At 33.7% G+C, this 12,843-nt stretch overlaps 1 protein-coding gene across 1 annotated transcript; it reads right to left on the minus strand.

Annotated features, from left to right (window-relative positions):
• Positions 1 to 2,710: 2,710 nt before the first annotated feature.
• LOC107934042 (chaperone protein dnaJ C76, chloroplastic) lies at positions 2,711 to 10,598 on the minus strand. Its single transcript, XM_016866378.2, has 9 exons — positions 10,079 to 10,598; positions 9,519 to 9,647; positions 9,307 to 9,436; positions 8,268 to 8,388; positions 7,427 to 7,508; positions 7,108 to 7,161; positions 6,976 to 7,014; positions 3,859 to 3,958; positions 2,711 to 3,065 (listed from the first exon to the last, which is right to left on the minus strand). Exons 1-9 carry the CDS (start codon positions 10,304 to 10,306, stop codon positions 2,929 to 2,931), a joined length of 1,020 nt encoding a protein of 339 aa, XP_016721867.1. The 5' UTR covers positions 10,307 to 10,598; the 3' UTR covers positions 2,711 to 2,928.
• Between the last annotated feature and the right edge of the window lie 2,245 nt (positions 10,599 to 12,843).

The raw sequence follows: 12,843 nt of genomic DNA on the forward strand, positions 1-12,843 counted from the left end.
AGTTCCATTTGACAAAGGTTAACTCAACAACGGAGATTCGACTACACTATGCCCCCGATGAGCGAAGGTTTGTTTTAAATGAAAAAGGTAAAATCGACCCTTATTCTTCTGCTTATCGAGGTAAGATGCTTGAAACCTTTGAAACACTTTTGTACTCCTCGGATAGTGATAAAGATCGTGTTGATGAACACTTAGATCGAAACGTGCTTGACTGTCCTATTTTATTTATTGATGATCTATCTGTTTTGATGGTTGATAAAAAGATTCTTGTTTTTGATAATGCATGTGTGAGTGAATCTATAGACCGTCGATTAATGCATGGTATGATTATGCAACTCTGTGAACCATGTGAATCTTTTCAAATACCTACTTGTGACGATTATGTTTACTATTTGATTTATTACTCGCAATTTATTCATGGTTTGTGGGAACAATGTGAGACGACTGAATGCCTTAAAACATGTCCATCTTTGTTTCAAATATTTGACGAGGCAGTGGTGAGTAAATTAGATTGTTTGCATGGTAATCTGAATCTGTCCATTCACATGCGTTATACCTGTTCTGTTATGCTTATGATTGGACTACAAGCTTGTTTCCGTTGCTATTTACTATCTCATGGCTATTCTTTTCAGTGGACTCAATTGCCATTAGTCCCGTTCGATAGAGGAAAGTCGAGTTCATTTGATTTTTTAGATTCAAGGACGAATCTTTTTGAGGAAGGGGGAATGATACGAGTCACAAAAGCCCAAATTCTTGAAGGCGATGCCCAATAAGCAAATTCCCAGCCCAATCAAGAAATCCATCCATACTTAGTTGAAAATCAGGCCAAATTGTCAAAGTGGCCCAAGTTGTAAAGTTTTATTTTTATTTTTATTTATTTATTTATTTATTTACTTAGTTTAAATTTTTATGTCAATATTCAGTCCAAGAGTCCTAGATAAAATGACCTTTGACCGAATTTCCATATTAAAATAATTAGGAGTTTTTTTTTATTTTAGTTTTCTAATTAGATTTGGACTAGTTATAAGGCCTATTTAAAGGCATGGCTGTCCACCTTGTTAAACACTTATCATTATTATTAAAATTTCAGATTTGTTGAGAGCAGAATTTTCTTTGAGTTTTCTCCAAGATTTCTCTCTTGAGTTTTCTTTAGAAGTTGTTTTAACAATCTTGTGATTGTGGGAGTCATCTTCAACCTTCTTCTTGCCATTGATATTCTTTGGAGAGGAGATTAGAGCCGTTTGAAGGGAGTTGTGAGATATTTCGAGATTTCAAGGCTTCTTAGGACTTATCTTTTAATTTCTTACTGTCAATTCTTTCTTTATTTCTACTTGTGCTGAATCATTATCTAATCTATTTTCTGTTCTTATTGTGTTTTCAGCCTTTTTCTATCTTAAGGAATCAGCCCAAAATCCCCAATTTCTAGGGTTTTTCCATACTCTTTTGGGTGAAATTAGATTGTCGAAATTTGGGGAAAACTATCTTGGTGTTCAATTGGGCAGAATCACAATCTCCTTGAGGGATTCAAGAACCCTAACACTTATTTCTATTCTCAATTTGATTCTTTGCTGATTTGGGGATTTTATTTCAGATCTGAAAATTCAAAATCTAATCTTTTAATTTTCTGTTTCGTTTCAGATCTAATTGTTTAGGGTTTTCGTAGGAGTTTCTCGTGACTTGGCAACTCGATCTTGGTCCGCACGCAACCCCGTATCAAAAGTAGTAGTCCAGTTTTTCACCTTTCATAAGCTTTTTTTTCTGAAAAAAATACTAACACATTCAATGCCGCAGTCACCCGATGAGCAGTTTGTTGCGGTGTCTCATGTTATTGTCTCTGATATCAATATTGGATATGAGGACATTGTTAACACTCAGGCCTTTGCTCACATTTGGAAGTTTGATTTCTCTCTTTTCATGGTTTTGACCATTGCCATACTACACGATGGAACCATTATATCATTTCCAAAGACAGGGTTAAGCCATCTCCTATGCCCAACTCATGGAAGCTCAAAGAGATATTTGCCACCGACATTGTCCTCGATACCTACCTTGCTTTCATGATAGTTGCTTTCATCTGGGTTGCTAACTATTCCGACTTCTTTTCGGACAAGCCTGGGGTCAAAAGACGCCACTGGGGAGCCATTCCAGCGGCTGCGTAGCCATTTCCTCACTTCGATCCTTGAGGACAAGGATCTTTTCTAGGAGGGAGTAATTGTTATGGGAGGAATTGGAAGTCTAGTTTCTGTCAATTTCTGCTGCTATAATTTACTGTAAAGGGTGGGCAGATTAGTTAGTCAAAACGGAGCATTTTGATCTTAAGTTAAACGGTGAGAATTGAATTAAATTAAACGGTGCGTTTGGGTCTACATATCAGCTGTTGTAAATACCTAGGCGTTTCTCAAATCCCTTAGGCTGGTTCAAAGGGGAGAATGGTTATGCACAATGCTTATGCATTTTTGATGAATTAAATCTGTTTCGTCTTCCTTCTTCCTTTCTCCTCCTCCTTGCTATGCTGTCTCTCTATTTCTTCTATTTTCTTCTGAATTCTCTGCTTCCATTTCTGTCCTTTCTTTTTCTGCTTTTCTTCTGGCTTTCTATTTTGTTCCATAACAGTGTGTTTCCAATTTGTTCTAAATGAATCCTTACGTGGTCGGTGATTCAGTGATCTCTCTCTCTCTTTAATTTTATAAATTTCAATTGAAAAAGAATATACAAAATTAATATATATGTAATAAAATTAGAAATATCAGAACAAAGTGCAAGCTTACAAATCGTACTATACACCGCATTATTTTCCTATTTATTAGTTTCTTAGTAATGTGATTCAATAATGTTTATATACATAGTTGATGGATTATTGTTATTGTACATGTTGAGACATATTGAATGGAAACCACCTCCTGCATTGATTCATGCAAAGTAAATAAATTAATTGTGTTTGCTGGAGTTTGAGAGTGGATCTGGTAGTTTAACGGTGGGAGCCTTATCCACACCCCTCCTTGAATATTCCCTCCATCTTTTCGCAGCTGCGGCAGCCCTTTTTGCTCTCTCTTTGACTTCCTCCTCTGCAATAACATTTCACCTTCAATTAGATCTTTAGCCCTAAGCAGAGTTCCAACATATCATATATTATGTTACCTGAACTCTTATATTCATTTTCTTAAAAGGTAAGTATTTGATACTTATTTGGACATAACTATAGGATATGATCTTCAAGAATATAAAATAACAAAGAAAATTGAGTATACTTGCATATTAATATTCGATACTCACCTAAAATCTAGATAAAATAATGGCAACTAAGATTGAATGTAAATAATCTGGATAAGGTATTGGTACAATCTTTATTGGTTTGGAGAACCGTTTAAAGGGAATTGAAAATCTATGTTATTCGAACACCTCATTTTTTTTTCTTTTAAAGTGTTTTCATGTTCAACCTTCATGCTCTACAAATATTTGATCTCCAAAAAAAAAAAAAAAGCCTTTAAAAGATTTTAAGAACCTATGTCAAACATACTATTTATTTGTGACATGATTTCCGTGTCCATAGCCAACCAAACATGAAATGCCGTCTCATATTTACCTCCTTAGAGTTTAATTTAGTAACCCCCATACTTTCTATAATCCTATACGCTTCCAAGGCAATGGCCTTTTATTTGGTCTAAAGTAACAACACATTGATAGGATATATATACATAAAAAAATAAATCTTAAGTTAAAGCCACTGGAAAAGAAAAAAGCTTGGTCTTACTCTTACGGAAGGGAGGGATGTTCTTATGTTGCAGCTAAAGGCAACTAATGCTTATGAGAAAAGACAGGAAAAAACAACACATTTGCAATTATCAAAATCCTCAATACCTGATTTCTTGTATTGTTTTGGCTTGCCCCAAAGGTTGGTCCAGTATGAGTCCGTTTTATCAGCATCTTTCTGCTGCATCATCCTTACTTTAGCTTGTTCCTGATAAAAGTAGAATAAGAAAGAAAAGTTTAACTCCCTGTGTTTTTAGACTTACATTCGCAAATGACTTTATACATATAGCATCTGCACTGCAGCAGAGTCTTTTAAAGAAGGCCCTTCCCTCTAACAAGTGCAGCAACTACTAAATATATTTAGTCATCTAATATGGAAGTATTTATGAAATGCTCATTCAAGTATTTGAGGTTTTGTTGAGTGTTCTTCAAGTGGTTTAACAGCACCAGCGAAAGGAGATGAGCTCTAAATCATTATACATTACCTAGATTCAGAAAGGAATACAGGCTAGGTATGGGTATCTTTAGTTTTTTATGTGTTTTCATATATTTGGAATTTCACATGCCATATTTTTTGAAGAAAGATGTCAAATATAAATACTTCAAGAAAAATGAGAAGTCCAAGTAAGATAGCTTGGTGACGTTGAACATACAAGTACTAAGTAAAAATATAGAAATAGATTTTGGCGAGGGATTAGAAATATTTTCCGGCAAAGCCTTTTGGTTGATTTGTAAGGATCCAATTACATGATCAATTGTGATCATATTGGATTTACTAGGTTGTTTAAGTTTTCTCGGAAAGTAGATTAGACCGAAATCATCCCTTGATTCTTGGATCCCATCGCCTATAATTAAGGGATTAGTTGCCTAATTTGCTGAGTTTTATTTTCTATAAGTTTGTACCTCTACAGAAGAACAAAATACAACATTTTTAATACCAAAACTGAGAAGAAATCAGATCCAAAAATTTATTCTTGAGTTGTTCATGGCTAAGACGATATTTACTGGGCAAGAACTCCCAGCAGCTTCAATAGAAGCAGAAAGTTTTGCTAGGGAAAATCAGGTCAACACAACCATGAACCAAGGTGATGATTACTCTCAAATTTCCTTCCAGCTCAATTCTCATAGGCTAAATGGATTGTCATCTAGAATGGGCACAATCTGTGTGGCTGGTGATCAACGGCTTAGGGAAACTTGGGCACTTAACTGAGAAACAAGAAAGCAAACAATTGAAGACCTGAACATGAATGCTTGGAGGTCGAAAAACTTGCAGGTAATCATTTGGCTGCTAAACTCCACAAAACTGGCCACAGGTAACCGTATTTATTTCTACCCACTACTAGGGATGTTTAGGAGGCTATTGGAGAAACTTACTTTAATGTAGAAAATGCTTCTTATATTTTTTAATTAAAAATCAAATTGTGGAAAGCTAGGCAGAAGAGGGAGAGGCTACTCTTTACTACAATTAGATTATTTCTCTATGGCAAGAAGAACAATGCTATAATGCTGAATGAGAGTCTCTTGTGGGTAGTGTAAAAACAATGGAAAAGGAAGAAAATGAGAGGGTATATCTATTCCTAGCAGGATTAAATTGAGAAATTGATGAAGTTCCATTAGGAATTCCAGGGAAAAAATTCACTACAGAAGGGAACCTTCTCGAGAATTAGGTGAGAAGAAACAAGGGAGAATGTTATACTAAAATCATATCCAATTTGGAATCAAAGAACAGACTCTTGCCATTTTGGTTGCTAAAAATTAAGATGACAAGAAAAAGATATTGTGGTGTGATTTTTACAGAAAGAATAATACTCGCACACCTAAAAGACTTGCTAAAAGATCCATATAAAAATTGCCCAACTATAAGACAGCTAGGCCTTTCAAATGACTAATGAGGAATGAGGGCAACAAGCTTCTCTGGAAACACCGCCACTCACTAAGGAGCAATTAGAGCTACTGCATAAGCTTCTCCAATCTCAACTCCAAACCAGTAAACCCAATCCATGTAATCCCACTAATTCTTTTGCTCGAACATGTATAGCACCATATGCTTTCATGACTATAAATTTTGCTAGCATAGGTTCCTAGATCATAGATTTAGGGGATAGTGACCATATGGCAAGAAATTCCCATTTTTTCTTACCTTGTGCAGGAAACCCCCCCCCTCCAAAAAAAAAAAAACTATTGATGGTTTGTTCTTAGCAATTGACAAAAGGGGACTGTTGAATTAACCCCTTTTTAAACTCTCTTTGATGTTCTTCATGCCCCAAAGCTATCTTGCAATCCTGTGTCCATTGCTAGATTGACTCAATTTTGTGTGTATTTCAATATAAGGTCTCAGGGAGGATAATTGGCAATGCTAGAAAATCAATTGTATTTTCTTCAAGATGACAACAATGCATTAATTAGAACTCCGTTTTAGTTGTTAATAAAGTTATGTTGTGTAAGTATAGGCTTGGTCATCCTTGTTTTCATAATTTCATCCTAAATTTCTATGGTTTTGATTTATATTGAGACATTTGCTCTAGTTGCCAAGTTGAATTTAATCAGAGTTCTTATGACCATTGCTGCATTGGCCTCTTCAGCAGTAAGACATGAAGAATGCATTCTTGAATGGAGAACTTCAAGAAAAGGTCTATATGGTCCCAATCCAGGCTTTCATGAAAGGTACAGGCCTAGAGTCTAAAAAGTGTCTCCCTAAGGTCTCAAACAATCTCCAAGAGATTGGTATGAGAGGTTTATGTAGTTTGTGAAAGAACAAGGATACCCTCAAGGGCAAGAAGATCATCGACATTCACTAGAAGACAACTAATTGATGCATCTTTAACGGGTGTAACTACAATAACTGACTAGACTAGACCTGACAATATTAAATATGACAATGAAAAGAACTAAAACACAACAAAGAACTTGATATGAAAAAAAAATCAGGTCATGATACAAATATACAGATCTACCAATTTTACTTAACGAGTTATATAAAATATATACCTTAAACACTATCATAAGACGAGAAAATAACAAGAATACAATATGCATAAACTAACTACCAAATCTAAACTGGACTAAGCCTTGAGTTGGGAAAGCATTCATTTAAATTATAAGTAAACATTTATTCTACTATGAGGACAGAAAAATAAATTAAATTTGCTTAGAAGTCATACAAGTAAAATAGAAAAGAAAATCCCATGCATGTATTTGAGAATATTGAAATAATAAGATACCTACCAAAACTTTTGCCTGCCTCTTTTCCCATCGAGAACTTGCCTGCCAAACAATTAGAGGTTTTTAGATGGTCTAAGAAAGTGTTAAACCAGAAATGCATATGGTGTCAGTAGATAAGTCAAGAGTTAGTTTTACCATTCTGAATACATCTGTTGATGCAGATCCCATTCCTGAAAGCATCAATGCAACCTGATCATCCATTCAAAAGGCTCAAACTTCTAGCAACCGAAACAACTAGCTTGAACATATAGATTAATGAATTGTATCACTGAAAGACTATTTCAACGTCAAAAATGTTGTTAGTCAGTGTTTAAACCCATGGTTGATCAGTCTAATTATTATTTGATCTGTTAATCCTTTTAAGGTAATTCATATGCCATCTAACATGCTCATAGTTTATCAAGGTTAATTATTGTAGGAGAAAAGAACCATAGAGTAACCGGTTCTTACTTACATTAACTCTTTCTACCCTGCGCATTTCATCTTCAAGCAATGATAATTGTGCCGCAGAAGTCCAATGGATGCAATCAACTGGGCTAAATAACACAAGACAATGCTGATCAGCAATCATATCATGTAAATCATGTAAACCCTTTAGCTTTACTACAAGCAATATAAAATTCAAATTTTAGTTTCACACAAATGTTTTGGTTGATTGCTCCAATAATTGATTGTATTTAACCAGAGATTAATTATATCGCTACAAGAAAATGTTGACCATTAGGCCTAGAAAGATTTATCAGGAATACATAACTAATGTAATCAATAAGAGGAAGAAAAGGTAGTAAAACAGAAGAAGAAATCACGGTTGAAAACTTCATCTTTCCAGAATTCCTTCCTTTGCATATCGGATATGTTAATAGTTATGGAAACAGTGTAATAATTCAGACAAGTCAACCAAAGCTCTGAAATTTTCTCATGAATGTGCTTCATCAGGATTCCCATGTAATATCGAATTTGGTGGTTTGAACTTTATGTTAATCATAGCTTTGGAACATGACTTCCCACCATTTCCTTAGTTGATCATAAATGAACATCAAACTACTCTAAAGTTTCTCTTACCAAGGAGGCTATTAGCCTACTTATAAGATTGATAATCGTAAAAATGAACTGGATAAATTGTTAAGCAAGTTGACAATGGAAGCAAGGCACTGCTGATAAGATGCAAAAGAAATCACCGGAAGATAAAACATGAGATAAGAAGCATAAAGCAGTCTCCAGCTGACTATATTTTGCATACTTAAAGGAAGGTGGATGATATAATGACATTAGTATACCCTGAAGTAAATACCTACCAACTGTCAATTGCCTCTTGCACTAGTTCAGGATTCCCAAACTGACTGTGAACTCTGGCTCGTCCAAAGTCTTCTTCAATTCTAAACACATCACAGGCAACATTGGCACAATTTTTGCAGCCTGTGAAGGAAAAAAAAAATCATCTTATAGGTGTCAGTTTAGAATCTTAGACTGGTAGCAGTGAAGTTATGCCTTTGTAGTTACTTCCATCCAATCACAAGTAGTGTAACTTTAGCTACAGTTATTGTTTCCATATGAAAACTTTTTAAAAACTCAAAAGAAAAAAAGAGCAGAATTGTAGAGAAAAGTATCCTAACAGCTAATCTGCTCAAATTACAGTCACCTCTACTAGGTTGTAGTTAAGAAAGACCTATGTTACACTCAAACTGAATGTTAGTATAAGTGCCCAATACATGTATACCCATTTTTTAAATCAGTTTTTTTATATATCATAAGGATCATACCTCTACAGGCATGTCTGAAAACACGTGTACCTAAGGGAATATGAAAAGTCCAGAAAAAATAAAGCAAGACATAACCTCGATCAAATGTGGCTGAAATTTTGTACATGCTCCAATTCTTTATGTGCAATCAATATGCATTTGGAAATGCCAAAATTTCTAAGTTCAAAGGAGATCATTATCATTCTGTACACCAGAGGAGTGGTTTAAGACACTTGGGTTATAAATTAATAATCATTAACAACTAATTATGAATGTCAACCAGAAAAAATCAATGTTTTCAAAACCAGACCACTTAAAGAACTGGTATTAATGAATTTTCTGGTCGAAACAGTTCAACCGGATGATTCAAATGATAAAGATAAATTGTATTTTATTTGAAATACTTTGAACATAATTTCTTGCACTTTTCTTTTTCTGATTCCTTTTGGTTCTTTATGGTTTGTCATAATTCTGGTTAAATATATAAGATTGAACTGTCTAATCTACCAGTTTCTGGTTGCACTAATTGAACTGGTTGATCTGATATGGTTTTAAATCATAAATAAAAACCTAGAAATGTAAGCAAAGCTCATACCTATGCAACTAAACTCGTCGACAAATACATGGTCTCTTGGGGCGGAATCATCCATGAAAGGATTCATTGCAGTCAACGCATAGCCATGAATTTCATCATAAACCATGCGCTGTACGGGGTCACTGAGAACCTGCAAAGCAATAGTTACATTGTAGCAGTAGGCAAATAAACATTTACATAATACATAAAGTTCATTCTGAATGGGAACACACCCCATAGACCTCATTGATGAACATGCAGAAATTTGTAGTCTCTGGATCATTGCCACTTAGGTCCGGATGACAAGCCTTCATGCAATTATAATAAGCCTTTTTTATCTCCTCTGGTGTTGCGTCCGGAAGCTAAGTAAATATGGCAAACAAATTTAGATTTCTGAGATTGAATCATGACAAAAGTCAAATTAAAATTACCTTGACATGATAATATATAGATTCCAAGTAGCTATGGCTATGATGAATATCCATTAAGCAACATCGCAAACATAAAGTTTTTATCAATATCAATTACTGCTTATCCATGCAATGATTCTACAAAATCACTTTAACAATCAGATTCACTCCCTAACAAATCGATAAATTTGAAAGAAACAAGCAAGAATTACTAATCTCAAAATAAAACCAAAAGAAAACACGACTAAAGAAATGCTCAGCCCCATATTTCATCATTAAGAACCCAAATAGTTGCACACTTCAATTTTCTGTTTTTAACTTCTAACTACATAATAATCATAAAATAGAAAAGTACAAGTGAGAAGAAATGTGAAAAGAATTACCAGACCAAGAACAGCATAATAATCATCGGCAAGAGAATCAGTAGAAGCAGAATTTCCGGAAGCAAGCTTGACTCTGCCACAACCTCTCCTTTGACCACCATGACCCATCAAGCTCCAAGAAGCTCCAGTCTTAGCATAGGCCTTCCATGAGCTTCTTCTGCTCATATTTAAAGATGGGTTATGGATTTTAAGAGTATCTGTATATACAGGAGAGAGTAGCTGAGCCATTGGTGCATGCAAATTTCTTAGTGTTTTAGTTGTTTGTTTGTTTAGTTGGCTTGGAGACAGAGGCAGAGTAGCACAGGGGAAGGGAAAGGCATGTCATTATTTAATATAGTAGAAAATTTAGAGGAGGAAATTCAGGCGTGGAATGGTGAAATGCTGAGATGGCAAAAGGAGAGCCATTTGGTTTCCATGAATTTAGAGGAACCGAAGTTGAATCTAGAGACCGGAGAGTAGGTTTAGCACGTGTCGGCCTGTGTATAATTGTTGCCTGCCTGCCTCTCTCCCTTCCAATCCTACATTATTTTATTTGGATTTTTGTTTTTTAAATGATTTATTTTTTATATTTACGCGAAATATTAATACAAAATTATAATATTTCAGATATAATCACAAAACACTTTTCAAGATATTTTTTTCTCTCTGGTTATGATTTTGCACTGAAAAAAATCTGGAGCTCCTTTGGTCAGGTATTCTAGGGGCTACTTTGGCATTATTATTGGTTAAAAAGTCGTTTTAAAAAAATTGGTTTGAAAAAAATATTTTTTAAAAAGTGTTGTAGCAAAATGCAATAAGAGATGTGATTTAAATTATTATTTGATATTAGTCTAAAAAATTGTAATTAAAGTTAAAATGTCTATTTTAGATATAATATTAAAAATTTAAAAATAAATAAATTTAGATAATATTTAAATAATTTAATATAATTATATATGAAATATACATAAAAACCATTTTTAATAATTAATAAATTGTTTGTAAATTTAAAGCTACAAAAAATATTTTAAAAATTAAAATATAATAATAAATGTTTAATTTACTATAATGATAAATAAAATGTAAATTAATTTATATTTTTAAATATATTTTAACTAGTTAATATAAACAAAGGTATTTTAATAAATTGAGCTTCAAAACGCAATTGGCAAAAACTAAAAAACCTAAATCCCAATTTATGCATTTAGATTGAAAAACACATTTTCACCTCATTATCAATCTTAGAAGTCAAGTGTTTGGCGGTGTTTATGTGGTTAAAAAATAGTTTTTGACGTCATAAGCAATCCCAAGCGAGGCCTAAGTCCTTCTCTGACAACCTATGAGTTGCATAGGGGCAGCATTAGAGGGGCCAAGTAAGGACTCTGACCCCCCTCAAATGGAAAAATTATGTTTTAATCTCTTTAAAATCTAAAAAATTACAAGTCAATAAAATGTTAAAATTGAATTTTAGCCCCTTAAAATGATAAAACTGTGATTTAATTCTTCTAAAAATTATAAATTTATAAGATTGCAAAGAAAAATAATTACATTTTATCTCTCATAAAAATTTATAATTTAATTTCGGCCTCCTCCAAAATTTTTTTGGCTTTGTCCCTGGTGTCACCAATTTTGTTTCTTGAATGACATGCTTCAAGTGATAATGAAAAAGCACCCAACTAGTTGCTTTCCATTGAAGATCACTGGTCTGATCATTCATGTATCCATACCCCACTTTTGCAATCTCATAATTAACATTAAAAGAATCTCTCTCTAGGATGATACTATAAAAACTCAACTTTAAAGTAAAATGAAGTGCTTAGATCAATGCATATGCCTTCGTTACAAAAGAAAAAAAAAGGCTTGCAATGTTTTGATTTGTAATATGCAGACAACAATGACAAAACCACGATGATCATTACATAGAATACTGTCACTACTTGAACCATCCTCTGATAGATAATCAACAACAAATTTTACATTAAAGAAAGATTCAGTTGGGGGAATCCATCCAAGGGATTTGTTTAAGTCACGAGTTGTCTCAAATCAATTAACCATATGGAGTTCCAAAAGGCATGAAAAAACAAATCTATACAACTCTTGAGTTGATGTCCCTTTTATTGGATTTTTATACTGTTAGTGAAGTTATTTCATCATTATACTTGTAATTTTTCGAATAGATTAGTTTAATAAAACTCCATAGTTATAATATTATATTTTGTATTATCGCTTTCAATGGTTTTTTCATGAAAGACAAAATATATAAACAAATATTAGCTCATTGATTACCTAAGGTTTAACAATATTAAGTTGGATCATATGAATGGATTATGATTTTAAATGATGACTTATTTTAGTAGGTATTCTAAATGGTCCATAATATGAGGAATAAAAAATAAGCAATTGATTTAAGGGACTATTATGTTGTCTATCAGGTCTAGCGAGGGAGATATATTGTCTTGGGTGTTAGACTGATGGTATTGAACTAGATGTGTATGAATGAAATGTGGTCAAGTATGTATGTAAGTTGAGATAAGTTTGTATGTTTGCATTGAGGTGCCTTGTATGGTATATTAGTTGAATGATTTTGGACTATTGAATTGGTCATTTCATGTTGGTCTTGGTCATGTTATGATGCCTTGATCATGTGCACAAAATGCTTTTAGGTGGTTACATGAGTTGGTGTTCGAAATACTTTGAATTTGGCCAATTTCATGTCCACACGGCCTGAGACACAAGCGTGTGACTCAGCCATGTGTGGTACACAGCCTGGCAACACCGCCGTGTGT

The sequence above is a fragment of the Gossypium hirsutum genome, chromosome A12 (assembly GCF_007990345.1).
Source record: "Gossypium hirsutum isolate 1008001.06 chromosome A12, Gossypium_hirsutum_v2.1, whole genome shotgun sequence".
NCBI lineage: Eukaryota > Viridiplantae > Streptophyta > Magnoliopsida > Malvales > Malvaceae > Gossypium > Gossypium hirsutum.

Excerpts from the sequence above, each read along its gene's own strand:
- LOC107934042 (XM_016866378.2), bottom strand. The coding sequence starts at position 10,306 with ATGGCTCAGCTACTCTCTCCTGTATATACAGATACTCTTAAAATCCAT. Across the intron at positions 9,648-10,078 it reads ATTATGCTGTTCTTGGTCTG|CTTCCGGACGCAACACCAGA; the intron begins GTAATTCTTTTC and ends ATATTTACTTAG. Across the intron at positions 9,437-9,518 it reads TCATCAATGAGGTCTATGGG|GTTCTCAGTGACCCCGTACA; the intron begins GTGTGTTCCCAT and ends ATTGCTTTGCAG.